We start from the raw sequence: 19,821 nt of genomic DNA on the forward strand, positions 1-19,821 counted from the left end.
TGAAGTACTGGATCATCCTCCATATAGTCCCAATCTTGCCCCTTCTGACCATCACTTGTTTGGTCCACTCAAATAGGCATTAAGGGGCTGTTGATTTGCCTCAGACGAAATCGAAATAGTGAAAGAAGCAGTGCATTTCTGGCTGCAGCTCAACTGAGAATCTTCTTTGATGAGGGCATCAGCAAGTTTGTACAACGATGAACCAAGTGCTTTGAAATTCAAGGAGACTATGTCGAAAAATGATGTTTTTTTAAGTTTCCTATTTGATTACAATAAAATTTTATAACTACTTTGTGGATAATAATTGACTTACCCTTGTATTAAATAACTATTTGCATTCATTTTGTATGTGTTGGCACCATTGTTGGTGAGGCACATGTCTGTTAAAAGCAGTTCTAAGTGAGAAGTCATGGTGAAAAGTTCTTAGGTGGAGCTCATTGTTAAAACTGCTTCAGTGGGCCTGTGGAAGAGCTCACAACAAAAAAATGAATCAGAAATGTGAAATTCTTCATGCATGAAATGTAAACATTTTTATACTAATCTCTGCCAGTAAAATGAAAAAAATGACAAACAGAAAACTATGGAACTTTAATCTCAATTTACAATATTATAATGACAATAAGATTTCTTTGATATTTGTACATTTCACAGATGTTAACAGCTGAAAAAGCAAAACAAGGATAAGTACTCAATCATAAATTGTTTTTACTAGTTCCTGTTTCTCAATTTAGGATACAAGTTTGCAAACACGTTTCAGACGTACACCGATCAGTCGGAACATTATGACCACATATCCTCGGCACAGAAAACAGCACCAACACATCGAGGCGTGGAATCAATTAGGGCTTATTAGGTTGCTGGAGGGAGTTGGCACCACATCTGCAGAAGGTCACCTAATTCCCAAAAGTTCCGGGAATGGGGCAGGAGAGTGGGGGAGGGAGGGGGGGGGGGGAGTGCACGAGCTCTGACGGCTTGTTTCATCATCACATTCCAGACGTGTTCTATCAGGTTCAGTTTGGCGAGTTTGGAGCCCAGCACATCAATTGGAACTCACCAAAGTGTTCCTCGAATCTCTCCATCGTACTCCTGGCCTTGTGACACGGTGCATTTTGTCGTCGAAATATGTCACCGCCATTGGGAAACGTGATCATCATGAAGGCAAAAATCAATCAGTGTGTGACTTCAGCTGCCAGAGAAGCCTTTTTGTTGTTCCTATCTGCAACTCAGCATTTCCTTTTCATAATATTGTTACAGATCATCAAGAGGGAGTGTACGTGGTCTCCAACCAGTGTAGAACACCCTCAGTCATCTTGGTGCCTGGCATGAGTTTCACGGATGGCCATGTGAATATCCCCCACAGCATAATGGAACTGCCACCAGTTTGGCTCCGTCCCTCGGTACAGGTGTCGAGGAGATGTTCCACTCGGTGACAACGGGTTTGTGTCCTCCCGTCGGCACTACGAGGAAAGTACTGGATTCGTCAGACAGTGCAATTCTCTACCACTGCGCCAATGTCCAGTGCCGAAGGTCACGTGTCCACTTCAGTTATAATTGTCACGGTGTTAACACTAGCAGATGGACAGGTTGCAGCTGCAGAGGCCCATTGTTAGGTGTGTTTAGTGCGTTGTGTGTTCAGACACACTTGCATTCTGCCCAACATCAAAGACTGATGTTAGTTCCACCGCAGTTCGCCGTCTATCCTGTTTTACCGGGCTGCCCAGCTTACATCGTCCAACATCTGTAATGGAGTGTGGCTGCCCAACCCCACGATGCCTGGGCATAGTTTCATCTCGGTTTCACTACATGTTGAAGATACTCACCATAGCAATTATCAAAACCCAGCAAGTCGTGTAGTTTCCAAAATGCACACGACGAGCCTCCGGGCCTTTATAACCCACCCTCAGCCAAACTCAGGTAGAGTTCCCGCCTTCCCCCACTCTACACGTGAACATCTCCCTCACTGACACTTGAGGCACCGTGCATATGTCTCACTAGCAGTCATTCCTCGCCAGGTGCCGCTGCTATCACCTGGGTGGGTTTGTATCGATAGCAGGTCAGTGGTCGTAATGTTGGGGCTGATCAGTGTATGTGATTGTAGAAGGAAAGTAGTGGCTAGATACAGTAGATACAAGAAGAGTCACGTTAAAGGGGATAACAACACAGCCATAAAATTACACGGCCACCCAGCACTTAGCCTCAGGAGGTAAAACTAAAATTACTGCCGATACACAGATTTTAAAAGGGTAGCTTCCTCGTAAGCATTCGTAGCTGTCCGTCCCTGAGCAGTTGGCAACACACACTTTTCATTCGCTGTCCGTGATAAGGGCTCCGAGGCATCCTTCGACGTGACACTCTGGCATCAGCTGACGTATTTTGTCCAGTTCGCCATCATCTCCGTCACAATAATCGATGTGCAGCTCTCTAAACATACAGAAAAAGAAGTAGCAATGTTATTTGTGTCTAACTGAGTCACCTTAATTTGCACAACTATAATGGACAGTACTAAAGTGTTGTTGGATATAGTCTGACAGAATTAAGTCTATTATGTAGTTTACTAAAGGATGCCTAGACAGAGTGGATCATCAAGGTTCTTGTGACATAAAAAGGTGGTTAATAAACTATGAAACTATGACATACATGAGGTGCTACCTCAAGTATCAGAGAATTTCATCGCCCCACTGAAACTAGTAGCAGTTTGCCACTCCACTGCTAGATGTTTGGAGGTACACATCTCAGCAACTGCAGCACGAAGTTGTGTCATTTTTCCACGCAGTTGCGAGTTGTTGCTGTGCATGTCAGGATGTGCTTCAGCACTCCTGTGATGTGTGAAACGGATAACGTGAAGGATCAACAGATCTGCATTAAAATCTGTTTTCAGTTGAAGGAAACTGCAGCTGAAACCCGATGTATGCTGACAGAGTGTTTGGTGAGAGTGCTCCGAGTCAAGCGACAACATTTGACCAGCTCGAGCGCTTCGAGGAAGGCCAAGAATCTGTGAAAGATGACAAACATTCTGGTCGACCCTCGACACGTGCGACATCAGAAAAAATCTTTAAAGTGCATGACGTGATTCACAAACACCGAAGGCAGACAATTCGTGATGTTTCTAACAGACTTGGGCTGTTGTACTACGTGCCAATGAATTCTAGCCGATGAACTGAACACAAAACGAATGGCAGTGAAGTTTGTCACTCGCCTTCTCAGCATCGACTGGTGAAACCTCAAGGTTCAGACGTGACTGAACTGCAACAAAAAGTAAGATGGTGTCCAAAATTCTTATCCATTCGTAACAGGTCATTAATCTCGGGTCTACGGTTACGACCCTGAAATGAAGCACAATAATCTCAACAGAAAACACCATCTTCTCAGAGGCCGAGAAATCTCGACATGTTCGCAGGAACACAAAGTCAATGCTAATACTTGTTTTCATTGTTTGAGGGATAGTGCACAAGGAGTTTGTTCTACTCGGTTAGACTGTGAACGGGCAGTTTTACTGCAAGGTTTTGAGACAACTGAGCGAAAATGTTCGATGCAAATGGGCAGGGTTCTGGAAAAATAAAGACCGGTCGTTGCACTACGACAATGCACTTGCGCACACGTCACTTGCTGTGAAGGAATTCCTGGCCCAAAAACAACACGAAACTGAGCAGCCATAGCGCACGGATCTCCGTGCCGGCACATTCACAGGAGCTCAGTCCGTCAGTTCACCTGATGACGGTGACACGTACGATCGAAATATTGTGCCCGTCGGACACTGTAGACCGGCAGTGCATCCGTGGATATTTTGATTACCAAATACGCCGGGAGAAACTCGAGAATCACATACGACAACTCTATACTGAACTAACTAGAAGCAGTCGGCAGTGGAACTGCGACGAGTGGCCACGTGAATGAGGACGAGTCCGGCCGAGGGAGACCGAGACAGACGGGAATGGAACCGAGGCTGGAATGAGACTGGCCGACAGGCCATTGCGGGAAAAAGACCAACTGTTGCCCGTCCCTGGTAGCTATAAGTAGAAAGCCGTGACCAAAGTGAACTATGAAAGACCGTTCCTTAGAATTCATTCCTCGCTCCTTCCATTCGTCTCGGTGAACTGTTCCTTTGGACCAGTCAGTTCACGAACGACCCACCTCTAGTTGTGACATACCGTCGTACCGTCAGAGTTCCCTCAGTCAGTACCGGCCGTGAGCTGACTTAATATATGACGGTGCCGTACATGAGGAATAACATCACGGTACCTATCTGCAAAACGGGAAGAACAGGGCTTCTGCCCAGCTCATCACCATACTCACAAGTCATCCAGGATACTGCAGAACTGCAATTCACTGCCGAACACAGTGCCGAGCCATTCGTCGACGTCTTACGCTTCCCGGCCACAGCACCAATCCGAATGCAGTCGTCAGTGATCGACCTGCACGTGTGACGGTAATTCCTCGGTCTGGCTACCGCTAATCTCCAACCGACAGTGCGTGAGGGAACGGAATGTTGCCGGCAGATCATTACTCGTTCTCAGTCGGTGGGCACAGATGTGAATAGATTAGAGTGTGCTCAGTGCACGATACGGTGGTCCTCACCGGTGGTGGTCAGATGCGGTCAACCGGTACCTCGACGATGAGTACGCCTGCCCTCACATTCCCCTGCAGCCTGACATCGTGATATTGTCACATCAGAATGCCACACAAATCTGTATACTGCACAATTCGACCAGCTAGCTGAATGGAAACCTGGTTTCGGGCTCTGCCAGGTGTCGATAATACTGTCTCGAAGGAGTATGCGGCACCTCTGCATCCTGCACGGTGATCGCTCGACGTCTGATGGCGTACACACCGCTTACGTACTCCGACAGGCCCAGTGGTGAGACTAAATACGAACGACTCTAACACGTTCTGCTGGCAGCCCTACCGGATAACACTCGTCTCACAACATTTCCTGCAATCGTGACATCACTTTGACATCACACGCAATATTGTGAGGCCCACCGTAATATCTACAACTGATGCGGCAGGCACCGTATTTATATCGGCATATTTGGCTGTTCTCTGTTATAGCTTGCAGTATGTCATTTCGAGACGACAACATATTTGAAGAGTGTCACAGACACATCGACCTTATAAGCCTTCAAGAGATACTACGGTAATGGAGACTTGAGACGAATATCACACGAATCGGCTCTAGTGTAATAAATAATGTCGTGGTTTGTGGAGTCTAAAGAAGCAGGTTTGCACCTCACTACATGCTAATATTGTTTTCTCACCTCAGTGTTGTTAAGACATTCTGGGACTTCCTTATGAATGTACTACAAGTATGTTCTGCAGTATTTGATGATATTTAACAATTTTGTCAGATTAGAGAACAAAATTAAAAATTATGAAATAAATATTTGGCTGCTTCTTTCCGAATACGTGGCGATTTTGGAGAGTGTGTGGTTGGGCAGGAACTTAAGTGGACAGCTTAAATTGCTGCAAGTGAAATGAGCAGCAGCAAAATTCACATTCTTCATTCCAATAAATATTTGGTTCTTTATTTCTGAATATTTGATTATTTCCAATCGTACGGTTCAGTGGGGATCTAAGAGGACACTTAAATTGCTATAATTTAAATGATGAGCAGTAACATTCGTATTCTTCCTTGTCTTTCACATTGGACTCACATTCGGGAGGATGTTGGTTCAAACCTGCATCCAGCCATCCTGGTTTAGGTTTTCCACGATTTCCCTAAATCGTTTCAGGCAAATGCGGGATGGTTCCTTTGAAAGGGCACAGCCGACTTCCTTCCCTAATCCGACGGGACTGATGACCTCGCTGTTTGGTCCTCTCCCCAAATCAACCTTGTCACAAATACAGAGTGTCCCATAATAATGTATGCACTCTTTGAAACTGAATATCTCTTTAATTAACAGAGATAGTAAATACAATTTTTGCAAGTAATAATTAAGAAGTAAGTGAAAAACATCAACAGTTTCTTTTATTCGTGGACTGTAAACAAATGTGGCATTATCATTGGATCAACAGAAATGGGTGCTGAAGTGTTACTGGAAAATGGAGAACGTGAATGACAGTGAAGGGTTAAATTTGGACCACCACCGATGGTAACAATTACTTTTTTTTTTTTTTTTTTTTTTACTTTTGCGTAGATGCTTGTTTTCACAACTAGTTCATTACTCTCTTGTTTTCATACGTTTAAGATGTGTATTTTTTGGCACTGATGTTAAAGAATGATTTTAAGTGGAAATTAAAACTATATTATGAAACGAACACACGGCATCTTCAAGTTATTTCAATAGTGATTCGCAATGGTTATCGCCAAATTTATAAATTAATCCAGACAGTGAGAACTTCAAGAAATTTTCATCAGACAGAGAACAAGAGGACCAGCAAACAATAAAAAAAAGGACATCCTACAAGAAAATCAAGAAGTATCCCAGATGCAGCCATGAAGACTATATTACAATAGATACTACGTTTCTGACAGAATTATAAGGTAAATTTCAAGTTATTTCTGATGCTATTTCCTTACAGTCGCTTTTTGTAGTGTTGCCAACCTGGTCTGCCATTCACGGTCAAATTACAGCACTATCTCAATCAGTAATACTACGTCCGCCTTATCCGTAACTTATTCCATCAAAATTCAAACCCCAATCAGATTTTCTATTTTGTATTTTCACAGCAGAGCCCCGAGGAAAGGAAACACTACAATTGGCGTCCTGGGTGACAGGACTTACAATCTTCAGATTTGATACAAGTGCAATTATTATAAATTTTGGACATTTTATCTAATTTTAATCACGTAATAGCATCAGAAAATGAATTTGGACTAATTTTCATTCATTTCAATTGTAACGTTACGTGCATGAAATTTAAAACAATATTGTTAAAAAAAAAAAAAAAAAGGGGATAACATTCCATAAAATAATTTGCACGGACGTGAAAGAAAAATCTTGGATTGAAAACTGTATGTCTGATGCTACATTTGCAACACAAGACTGAAGAACAAAAAAATTGGTGAGTACAGAAATTTACTTTTTTTCCAGTGTCAAACAGCCATCTGTACTTCCTTTAGTCTGATCCATTTATTTCGAAATTATTTCTCCAAATTGTAGTTAAAACTGAATTACTATTGTTGCAAATGATAAGTGAAGAGCATATTCACAGTCATTTATTTGTGAGAGGGAAATTTCAGTACCAGTTTAATAATTCAATTTCTTATGAAAAATCATTTAGAAATATCCATTTCCATAAGAGAAATTTCAGATTTCAACAGATCATATATTTAATTTTTTTTTTTGGGTCATTGGAAAATTATATTTGCAATTAATTACAAAAATCACAAGATTGACGCTAGACGAGTAGAAATTGTTTCCGCGGACGAGCTTAGTGAAAGTGACACATTGCAAAACATGTCCGACAGTCAAATGAATATTGAACTTAATAGTGAGGATGTTGAAGACATAATTTTACCGGATCAACTAAGACAACAACCCCTATATTTAAACAGATATACAGGCGAATGGAGAGTGAGTACTAAGCGACATTGACAACGTCAACTTAAGAGCAAGACATAAATCAGACACGAAAAAAATGACAAAACTAAGACACAGGACTCTGACATGCTCAACCAGATTCTGAAGTTACTTGGTGACCAAAACAGAAGATATGATGCTTTAGACAAGAAAAAATTTAAAACGTGACATTGGGAAATTTGACACTAAATCCGATGAACTGACATGGGACATATAACAAAATTTTCAAAAACAATCGAGTCAAATTGCCGATTTGACAGAAACCACCAGTAGTCTTGGAAGGAAATTTACTGACTTATCAGACAAGGTTACGAGACAAGAAAAGGTCTTTGTGGAATTCAGTGACGAGACAAAAACTGACTTATGACGATGTAATGAGAAACTGTTAACAGTAGTTTTTGAACAACAGAAAACCAGTGCCCAAGTTGACGAATTACGACAGTCACAAAATTCTGTAAAAACAAACCAAGAACACTTAGACCAGACGATTACAGACCAGACCTTTCAGACAGATTAAATGAGGTAACATTGGCGCAGAAATCCTTACAGGAAAAGTTAGAAAAACTTGAAGACAGAGCAGATGTAGCATCTTTAAAGAATGACACAACTCTAGCAGAGAAACTTGTACATGAATGCAAATTACGTGATGATTATTTAGACGAGAAGTTTGAGACAATGACACAGATCATTTTAGGTGAGACAAAGGAACAAGTAAAGGGAGGAACAGATAATATTCAAAAAGAGGTACGTAAACTTAAAGGAAATGTAATACCAAGTTTGTCAGTGACACCAAAACCCATAACAGGCAACCAAAACACAAATGAGAATCCGAATAATGCTAGGCCCAGCACATAGCTGAAAATAGAATTACCAATGAGTGATACAAATCCCAATGAACCATTTTCAATGCTACCACAAGATCAAAATTACTATCAGACATCACCACATACTATGCACAGTTTGACACAAAATGCAGGACCCATAATACCATCGGGAGTAGCTGATGAAACATTAGTACGACATGGATACTTTCAGACATTTTCATGTGATGAGAAAGACAAAGTGCATCCAATTGTTTTCATCCGCTCTTTTGACGGTATTTTCCCGAGACATTGGTTAGAAGCTGATAAAATTCGATATGTTACAAATTTATAACGTGGAAGAGCAGCTAAGTGGGGAGCAGCAATGAAAAGATGATGTTTAACATTTGAACAGTCTGAACAAGCATTTCTTGAGGAACTCTGGTCGATCACAGAAGAGCAAAGTTTAGAACGAGAAGTATACAATCCAGAAATTTACAACCCGAAAAAAGAGACTTTACGCCAATGCTTTGAACGCTACCTAGATAAAACATTATATTGGACAAAACCAGCAGATTTACCAGACGTAATTAGAACACTTAAAAGCCACTTACCATTTCCTTACCGTGATAAATTAATAGGAGTGTCCAAGGACAACATAAAGAATTTTTTCAGTTATGTTGATGAGATAGATGTTTACAGAGATGAGATCAGGAATTTCAATCAATTGTATCCGATCTATCCAAGCAATTCGCGTACGCACAACAACAGAAATGACAGAGGCTATTGGAATCCGCCTCCGACACCACAACAAAACACTCAAAGAAACAATTCGCACTACACTGGGACAAATCCATTCAATATTAGGAGAAACAACTCGCTGCATTGGCAAGGAAACAGTAATTACTACTATAATGGTTGTTGTTGTGGTCTTCAGTCCTGAGACTGGTTTGATGCAGCTCTCCATGCTACTCTATCCTGTGCAAGCTTCTTCATCTCCCAGTACCTACTGCAACCTACATCCTTCTGAATCTGCTAAGTGTATTCATCTCTTGCTCTCCCTCTACGATTTTTACCCTCCATGGTGCCCTCCAATGCTAAATTTGTGATCCCTTGATGCCTCAAAACATGTCCTACCAACCGATCCCTTCTTCTAGTCAAATTGTGCCACAAACTTCTCTTCTCCCCAATCCTATTCAATACCTCCTCATTAGTTACGTGATCTACCCACCTTATCTTCAGCATTCTTCTGTAGCACCACATTTCGAAAGCTTCTATTCTCTTCTTGTCCAAACTAGTTATCGTCCATGTTTCACTTCCATACATGGCTACACTCCATACAAATACTTTCAGAAACGACTTCCTGACACTTAAATCTATACTCGATGTTAACAAATTTCTCTTCTTCAGAAACGCTTTCCTTGCCATTGCCAGTCTACATTTTATATCCTCTCTACTTCGACCATCATCAGTTATTTTACTCCCTAAATAGCAAAACTCCTTTACTACTTTAAGTGTCTCATTTCCTAATCTAATTCCCTCAGCATCACCCGACATAATTTGACTACATTCCATTATCCTCGTTTTGCTTTTGTTGATGTTCCTCTTATATCCTCCTTTCAAGACACTGTCCATTCCGTTCAACTGCTCTTCCACGTCCTTTGCTGTCTCTGACAGAATTACAATGTCATCGGCGAACCTCAAAGTTTTTACTTCTTCTCCATGAATTATAATACCTACTCCGAATTTTTCTTTTGTTTCCTTTACTGCTTGCTCAATATACAGATTGAATAACATCGGGGAGAGGCTACAACACTGTCTCACTCCTTTCCCAACCACTGCTTCCCTTTCATACCCCTCGACTCTTATAACTGCCATCTGGTTTCTGTACAAATTGTAAATAGCCTTTTGCTCCCTGTATTTTACCCCTGCCACCTTCAGAATTTGAAAGAGAGTATTCCAGTTAACATTGTCAAAAGCTTTCTCTAAGTCTACAAATGCTAGAAACGTAGGTTTGCCTTTTCTTAATCTTTCTTCTAAGATAAGTTGTAAGGTCAGTATTGCCTCACGTGTTCCAACATTTCTACGGAATCCAAACTGATCTTCCCTGAGGTCGGCTTCTACCAGTTTTTCCATTCGTCTGTAAAGAATTCGCGTTAGTATTTTGCAGCTGTTACTTATTAAACTGATAGTTCGGTAATTTTCACATCTGTCAACACCGGCTTTCTTTGGGATTGGAATTATTATATTCTTCTTGAAGTCTGAGGGTATTTCGCCTGTCTCATACATCGTGCTCACCAGATGGTAGAGTTTTGTCATGACTGGCTCTCCCAAGGCTATCAGTAGTTCTAATGGAATGTTGCCTACTCCGGGGGCCTTGTTTCGACTCAGTTCTTTCAGTGCCCTGTCAAACTCTTCACGCAGTATCTTATCTCCCATTTCGTCTTCATCTACATCCTCTTCCATTTCCATAATATTGTCCTCAAGTACATCGCCCTTGTATAAACCCTCTATATACTCCTTCCACCTTTCTGCCTTCCCTTCTTTGCTTAGAACTGGGTTGCCATCTGAGCTCTTGATATTCATACAAGTGGTTCTCTTTTCTCCAAAGGTCTCTTTAATTTTCCTGTAGGCAGTATCTATCTTACCCCTAGTGAGACAAGCCTATGATGGTTATCCGAACAATAATTACAATAAGAACAATAATAGTTATACTCAAAATAACAACAACAGAAGAAGGAACCGAAATTATAGAGATCAAAGAAGAGAGAATAACAGGTACCATCCAGGATATTTTCAGAGAAACAACAGACAACAACATCCATACATGTATTGTAAGAATAACAGTAATTACAATACTAGTTACATTCAAGGGCAAAATAATGCATGGGGAAATCACAATGGACCATTGCCACGACACATGCAATACAGCAACCCTCAATTCATACCTAATGGAATTCCCAATGTGACGCGAGGTAATGTCAACAATCAAACATCTGATATTTGGGTGATACGCGACAGAAATGTAAATATTATTGAGTTGGGCAATGAACCTAACCTGCAGCAACAGCCGAATTTGCCGGAAAATGAACGACGACTGAGCTAAGCGCTCAAGTTATGGTCGATAGGGAGCAGAGCGCAACGGACCCGACGATTTGATTTCTCCGATATGATGACGGTAAGAAAATAGAAAAAGAATTATATCAGGATGTAGATTTTAATAGTACCAGTAAAACAAAGAAGATTATTCAGGCTATAACACGAGTTATGATTGGTAGTTATTAAGTGGAAGTAATGTTAAATACAGGAGCAGCAGCAAGTGTCATTTCAATGTCTTTATATAATGAACTCAAGCGAATAATGAACATACCAACATTGCCAGTACAGAATTGTCACATTATAAGTGCCACAAGTAATAAATCAAAGAATGTGAAATTTCAAGCTCTCATTAGCTTCACATTTTCAAATATACCACTCAATTACAGTTTTCTGGTAGTAGACAAATTAGTTATGCATTGCATATTAGGAACTGACTTTTTGAATGAATATCAAGCAATCATAGATTAAGGAAAGAGGAAATGTCATTTAACCGTAAACCAATGACAACTGACAATAGAGTTAACTCAGGGTAAAAATTTAAACAGTAAACATGGTAAGTTTGAACAGATACATTTTGTGTATCCACCAGCAACAAACATATGTGATTTAACTTTTTTATCAAGCTGTATCTCAGGGAATTAAACCTAATGATTTATATGAGAATTGCACAGAATCTGAATATCTGACGAAGGAACAACAACTTGAATTACTTGAAGTTTGGCAGCAATTTGCTGAGAAACCTGGAATTATTAGAGGCTATACTTATGAGATGGATGTTAAGCCGCAAAAAAAAAAAATGTACTGTTGAACATATTATAATATTCCTTGGTCAAAGAAACCCGCAGTTTTGAAAGAGATTGAAAGAATGCAAACTTAGGGTATCACTGAAAGGTCACATTCACCATATTGCAGTCCGATCCTAGCAGTTAATAAAGAGGATGGTAGTGTAAGGTTAGTGCTGGACGCAAGAGAAATTAACAAAGTCATAATCCCAATCAGTCATAATCCCAATCAACACACGACCTATAAATTTGGAAAAACAACTTTTAAAATTTCATAATGTACAGTATTTAACCAATATTGACCTCCGCTCATTGTTTTGGCAGGTGAACCTCCATAGAAACAGCCATAAATACACTGCATTTCTATGTGAGGGACATAGTTATCAATTTTGTGTTCTACCCTTTGGTCTACGAGGGAGTGCTGGAGTACTTATTGAAGCCTTAGATGCTGTTCTTGGACCACAATTGTTATTGCAAATCACAGTTTATGTTGACGACATTGTCATTGCCACCACTACTTGGGAAGAACGTGTTAATCTTTTGAAGCAACTTCTGACTAAATTTTCTGACGCAGCTGTCACTATCAATTTATCAAAAATGAAATTAGAGAGGAGAGAAATCAAATTCCTTGGTCACATCATATCAACTGAAGGCATTTATCCAGACTCAAGAAAAACTGATGCAATTAAGAATTTTCCATCCCCACAGAATCGTAAACAACTCAAAGCTTTTCTTTGTCTATCTTCATTCTTCAGGAAATTTGTACTCTACCACTTTCTTAACAGTCCACATCTTCTATCTTTACTCAAAAGAAATAATATTTGGAAATGGACAGAGTTCTGTAAGACAGATTTTGAAGCGATTAAGAATGCTTTAGTAAATGCACCGTTGTTATGTCATCCTGACATGACGTCAGACTTTTGCCTAGTAACAGATGCAAGTTCCTATGGGCTCGGAGCATTTTTATTCCAAATTCATGCAGAAAATGAACAAACAGTCACCAAACCTATCAGTTTTTCTAACCGCATGCTCACTGAATGCGAAAAGTCGTATTCAGTGACCGAGCGCGAAACACTTCCCATAGTATGGGCATTTCGCAAGTTTCGGTACTTTCTATGGGGAAAACATACTAAGCTTTATACTGATCATCAAGCTCTTTCTTTCCTGCTATCATGCAGGTTATTACATTCACTTCTTGCACGCTGGTGTGCATCACTACAAGAGTATGATTTCGATATTATATAGCTACATAAAAGGAGAATCCAACATTATAGCTGATGCTCTATCTCGTTTGCCACAAGGCTTACAAGAATTTTCAGATGTGATAGAATAAACATCAGATTTCAAAATTTTACTCATGTAAATGACCCATGGACCTTGGCGTTGGTGGGCAGGCTTGCGTGCCTCATCGATACAGATAGCCGTACTGTAGGTGCAACCACAATGGAGGGGTATCTGTTGAGAGGCCAGACAAACGTGTGGTTCCTGAAGAGGGGCAGCAGCCTTTCCAGTAGTTGCAAGGGCAACAGTCTGGATGATTGACTGATCTGGCATTGTAACACTAACCAAAACGGCCTTGCTGTGCTGGTACTGCGAACGGCTGAAAGCAAGGGGAAACTACGGCCGTAATTTTTCCCGAGGGCATGCAGCTTAACTGTATGGTTAAATGATGATGGCGTCCTCTTGGGTAAAATACTCTGGAGGTAAAAGAAATACAGTAGAAGTAGAATGGGTAGCTTTGAGGAATGAAGTAGTGAAGGCAGCAGAGGATCACGTAGGTAAAAAGACGAAAGCTAGTAGAAATCCTTGGGTAACAGAAGATATATTGCATTTAATTGATGAAAGGAGAAAATATAAAAATACAGTAGTACAAATATTCCAGAGGCGGGGACTACTCAGGAGGACGTTGTTATCAGGAGAAAGAAAACTGGCATTCTACGGATCGGAGCGTGGAATGTCAGATCCCTTAATCGGGCAGGTAGGTTAGAAAATTTAAAAAGGGAAATGGATAGGTTAAAGTTAGATATAGTGGGAATTAGTGAAGTTCGGTGGCAGGAGGAACAAGACTTTTGGTCAGGTGAATACAGGGTTATAAATACAAAATCAAATAGGGGTAATGCAGGAGTAGGTTTAATAATGAATAAAAAAATAGGAGTACGGGTAAGCTACTACAAACAGCAAAGTGAACGCATTATTGTGGCCAAGATAGACACGAAGCCCACGCCTACTACAGTAGTACAAGTTTATATGCCAACTAGCTCTGCAGATGACGAAGAAATTGATGAAATGTATGAGGAGATAAAAGAAATTATTCAAATAGTGAATGGAGATGAAAATTTAATAGTCATGGGTGACTGGAATTCGGTAGTAGGAAAAGGGAGAGAAGGAAATGTAGTAGGTGAATATGGATTGGGGCTAAGAAATGAAAGAGGAAGCCGCCTGGTAGAATTTTGCACAGAGCATAACTTAATCATAGCTAACACTTGATTTAAGAATCATGAAAGAAGGTTGTATACATGGAAGAACCCTGGAGATACTAAAAGGTATCAGATAGATTATATAATGGTAAGACAGAGATTTAGGAACCAGGTTTTAAATTGTAAGACATTTCCAGGGGCAGATGTGAACTCTGGCCACAATCTATTGGTTATGAACTGTAGATTAAAACTGAAGAAACTGCAAAAAGGTGGGAATTTAGGGAGATGGTAACTGGATAAACTGAAAGAACCAGAGGTTGTACAGAGTTTCAGGGAGAGCATAAGGGAACAACTGACAGAAATGGGGGAAAGAAATACAGTAGAAGAAGAATGGGTAACTTTGAGGGAGAAAATAGTGAAGGCAGCAAAGGATCAAGTAGGTAAAAAAATGAGGGTTAGTAGAAATCCTTGGGTAACAGAAGAAATATTGAATTTAATTGAAGAAAGGAGAAAATATAAAAATGCAGTAAATGAAGCAGGCAAAAAGGAATACAAATGTCTCAAAAATGAGATCGACAGCAAATGCAAAATGGCTAAGCAGGGATGGCTAGAGGACAAATGTAAGGATGTAGAGGCTTATCTCACTAGGGGTAAGATAGATACTGCCTACAGGAAAATTATAGAGACCTTTGGAGAAAAGAGAAACACTTGTATGAATATCAAGAGCTCAGATGGAAACCCAGTTCTAAGCAAAGAAGGGAAAGCAGAAAGGTGGAAGGAGTATATAGAGGGTCTATACAAGGGCGATGTACTTGAGGACAATATTATGCAAATGGAAGTGGATGTAGATGAAGACGAAATTGGAGATAAGATACTGCGTAAAGAGTTTGACAGAGCACTGAAAGAACTGAGTCGAAACAAGGCCCCGGGAGTAGACAACATTCCATTAGAACTACTGATAGCCTTGGGAGAGCCAGTCCTGACAAAACTCTACCATCTGGTGAGCAAGATAGGCGAAATACTCTCAGACCTCAAGAAGAATATAATAATTCCAATCCCAAAGAAAGCAGGTGTTGACAGATGTGAAAATTACCGAACTATCAGTTTAATAAGTCACAGCTGCAAAATACTGACGCGAATTCTTTACAGACAAATGGGGAAAATGATAGAAGCCGACCTCGGGGAAGATCAGTTTGGGTTCCATAGAAATGTTGGAACACGTGAGGCAATACTGACCCAACGACTTATCTTAGAAGAAAGATTCAGGAAAGGCAAATCTACGTTTCTAGCATTTGTAGAGTTAGAGAAAGCTTTTGACAATGTTGATTGGAATACTCTCTTTCAAATTCTGAAGGTGGCAGGGGTAAAATACAGGGAGCGAAAGGCTATTTACAATTTGTACAGAAACCAGATGGCAGTTATAAGAGTCGAGGGGTATGAAAGGGAAGCAGTGGTTGGGAAGGGAGTGAGAAAGGGTTGTAGCCTAGCCCCGATGTTATTCAATCTGTATATTGAGCAAGCAATAAAGGAAACAAAAGAAAAGTTTGGAGTAGGAATTAAAATGCACGGAGAAGAAATAAAAATGTTGAGGTTCACTGATGACATTGTAATTCTGTCATAGACAGCAAAGGACTTGGAAGAGCTGTTGAACGGAATGGACAGTGTCTTGAAAGGAGGATATAAGAGGAACATCAACAAAAGCAAAATTAGGATAATGGAATGTAGTCTAATTAAGTCGGGTGATGCTGAGGGAATTAGATTAGGAAATGAGACACTTAAAGTAGTAAAGGAGTTTTGCTATTTGGGGAGCAAAATAACTGATTATGGTCAAAGTAGAGAGGATATAAAATGTAGACTGGCAATGGCAAGGAAAGCGTTTCTGAAGAAGAAAAATTTGTTAACATCGAGTATAGATGTAAGTGTCACGAAGTCGTTTCTGAAAGTAGTTGTATGGAGTGTAGCCATGTACGGAAGTGAAACGTGGATGATAAATAGTTTAGACAAGAAGAGAATAGAAGCTTTCGAAATGTGGTGCTACAGAATAATGCTGAAGATTAGATGGGTAGATCACATAACTAATGAGGACATACTGAATAGAATTGGGGAGAAGAGGAGTTTGTGGCACAACTTGACTAGAAGAAGGGATCGGTTGTTAGGACATGTTCTGAGACATCGAGGGATTACCAATTTAGTATCGGAGGGCAACGTGGAGGGTAAAAATCGTAGAGGGAGACCAAGAGATGAATACACTAAGCAGATTCAGAAGGATGTAGGCTGCAGTAGGTACTGGGAGATGAAGAAGCTTGCACAGGATAGAGTAGCATGGAGAGCTGCATCAAACCAGTCTCAGGACTGAAGACCACAACAACAACAACTGATGTATGACGGTACATTTGCACCTTCGTACAAAAACATGTGCAGAAAGTTTCCCATATTGCAGGACAATGATCCCAGGAGGATACAGATGAAGAATAAATTACATGCAAGAACAGACCCACATTTTGAAAAATATTACACATTACACAAAGAAGTACCATTTCACCGACGAAACCCTGAATCACAGCATTGGTGTGTTTGCTTACCTGAAGCTCATGTTGATGATTTTATTTTATTTACACACAGAACTTGGGGACACTATGGTGTAGCCAAATGTACAGATAAGATTATACAATATTGCTATTTTCCAAATTTAAGGTGAAGAGTATTGAGGAATATTAGGAAATGTATCATATATCAGAAAGCTAAGTATTCTAATTGCACAAGCACGAATGAATTGCAGCCAATCATACCTAAGAGGCCATTACAGCTAATTTCTTTAGATATTGCAGGACCCTATCCACAAGCACATGGAGGAATGAAGTACGTCCTTGCTGTTTTAGATGTTTTCACAAAGTATTTAAAATTATATGCTTTACGTTCAGTTTCTACCGCTGCTATTACCAGTCGTCTATTAACAGATTATTTTGTAAGAATAGGAAAACCTGAAGTTATGATCACGGATAATGCAGCATATTTTACCAGTTTAAAATGGAAGAGCCGGCCGAAGTGGCCGTGCGGTTAAAGGCGCTGCAGTCTGGAACCGCAAGACCGCTACGGTCGCAGGTTCGAATCCTGCCTCGGGCATGGATGTTTGTGATGTCCTTAGGTTAGTTAGGTTTAACTAGTTCTAAGTTCTAGGGGACTAATGACCTCAGCAGTTGAGTCCCATAGTGCTCAGAGCCATTTTAAAATGGAAGACTTTTATTGAAGCACAGTATGTTAAACATATTTTAATTTCAAGATTTCACGCAGCAGGAAACCCGGTAGAAAGAACATTTCGAGAATTTGGACAGTTTATGAGAACACACACACCAGAGGCGCACACAAAATGGGTAGAATACCTAGCACCATTTGAACAAATAGTGAACAATTTAACTCACATTTCTACTGGATACACACCAACAGAATTAATTGTGGATAAAACAGGAAGAAATGAATGGACAGACCCTCTACCAAAATTTACAGCAACAACAAATGCTGTTAGTTTAGAAGAAAAGGTAAGACAAGCTTACACAATATTATGTGACAAAGCTAAGGGAAGAAGGCAGAAATATGACAGAGGTGTCAGGAAAGCACAAACATTTCAAGTTGATGAGTTAGTTTTACTAAGAACACATCCTAAACCCACAAAACTGAAAACTTTAAACAGGAAATGGCGGTCTTATACTCTGGACCATACTGAATTGCAAATATTCCACACCCTGACTGTTATTCGTTAGAATATCCATTCTACATCCACACAGACATTTGAAAAAATACATACAGTAAAATGTTAGCTAATGAGAAGAAGATAATTAATATGATATACAGTTATGATGAGCCTATGTTGAAGTTACACAGATATTTACAATCTAATGAATACAGGTAAATCTAGAAAGCAAAGAGAAATAAATAAATATATTTAGACATGTGAACCATCCAATAGCTAATAAGATATTTGGTTATAAGAGGAGTTGCTCTTGAGGCATACACACATTAGAGGAGGCATATACACATTCGAGGAGGCAGAGAACTGAACAGAATTATTTTCTTTAGGAGGCATGTGATAATAGTAATGTTATTATTATTGAAGTAAAAAAGAAAGTGATGGTGAATAAGAGGAATATATATGATGCTGAGGAATAAGTATAGCCTATGTTATTTTGTGAAGAACGAATAATAGAAATAGGTGAGAATGTTATGAGTAACTGAGAATATGTTGAGAGGAGAGAAACTAGATTTGAACACTAAACTAATGGGAACTTGTAATGAAATTTTTGGAATTATGTAGGCTTGACACTTCAGATTGGAAGAATTATTTAAGAGAACATATTTACCAGTCATCTAATGGTATAATTAAAGCTTATCTACTGTAATGAACTAATGCACCATTAAATAGAAAGGAGAATAAGGAGAAAACAAAATGTCAGTCTTCCGTTGCGGCTCACTCTCATCCCTCCCATAGAAAAATTTATACATGTTGATGAAATATTTCACATTATATAATTTGTAATTATCTGACAGTATGGAGAGACATACATTCATATTTATTTATGAATAGAATTTTACAGGTACCACAAGGTAAGACAGAAAGTTGGCTGAAACCAGATGTAAACAGTAATGAAATCCTAAACTCAGATAGGAATGTATACCGCAGAGACAGGCTGGACAGTGAAGGGGGAGGCGTGTTTATAGCGATAAGAAGTGCAATAGTATCGAAAGAAGTTGACGGAGATCCGAAATGTGAAATGATTTGGGTGAAGGTCACGATTAAAGCAGGCTCAGACATGGTAATTGGATGTCTCTATAGGCCCCCTGGCTCAGCAGCTGTTGTGGCTGAGCACCTGAAGGATAATTTGGAAAATATTTAGAGTAGATTTCCCCACCATGTTATAGTTCTGGGTGGAGATTTTAACTTGCCGGATATAGACTGGGAGTCTCAAACGTTCATAACGGGAGGCAGGGACAAAGAATCCAGTGAAATTTTTTTAAGTGCTTTATCTGAAAACTACCTTGAGCAGTTAAACAGAGAACCGACTCGTGGCGATAACATATTAGACCTTCCGGTGACAAACAGACCTGAACTATTTGAAATAGCTAACGCAGAACAGGGAATCAGCGATCATAAAGCGGTTACGGCATCGATGATTTCAGCCGTAAATATAAATATTAAAAAAGGTAGGAA

General features: G+C 39.9%; 1 protein-coding gene across 2 annotated transcripts in view; it reads right to left on the minus strand.

Moving 5' to 3' along the window:
* Nucleotides 1-569: 569 nt before the first annotated feature.
* Nucleotides 570-19,821, minus strand: part of LOC126215028 (uncharacterized) — a 132,899-nt gene continuing 113,647 nt past the window's right edge. For both annotated transcript variants that reach the window (XM_049941655.1, XM_049941654.1), the window contains exon 8: nucleotides 570-2,421. In XM_049941655.1, the coding sequence (XP_049797612.1) occupies nucleotides 2,304-2,421 (118 nt within the window). In that variant the 3' untranslated portion in view covers nucleotides 570-2,303. The remainder of the gene's footprint in view (nucleotides 2,422-19,821) is intronic.

This window comes from Schistocerca nitens, chromosome 12, assembly GCF_023898315.1.
Source record: "Schistocerca nitens isolate TAMUIC-IGC-003100 chromosome 12, iqSchNite1.1, whole genome shotgun sequence".
In the NCBI taxonomy this organism is placed as follows: domain Eukaryota; kingdom Metazoa; phylum Arthropoda; class Insecta; order Orthoptera; family Acrididae; genus Schistocerca; species Schistocerca nitens.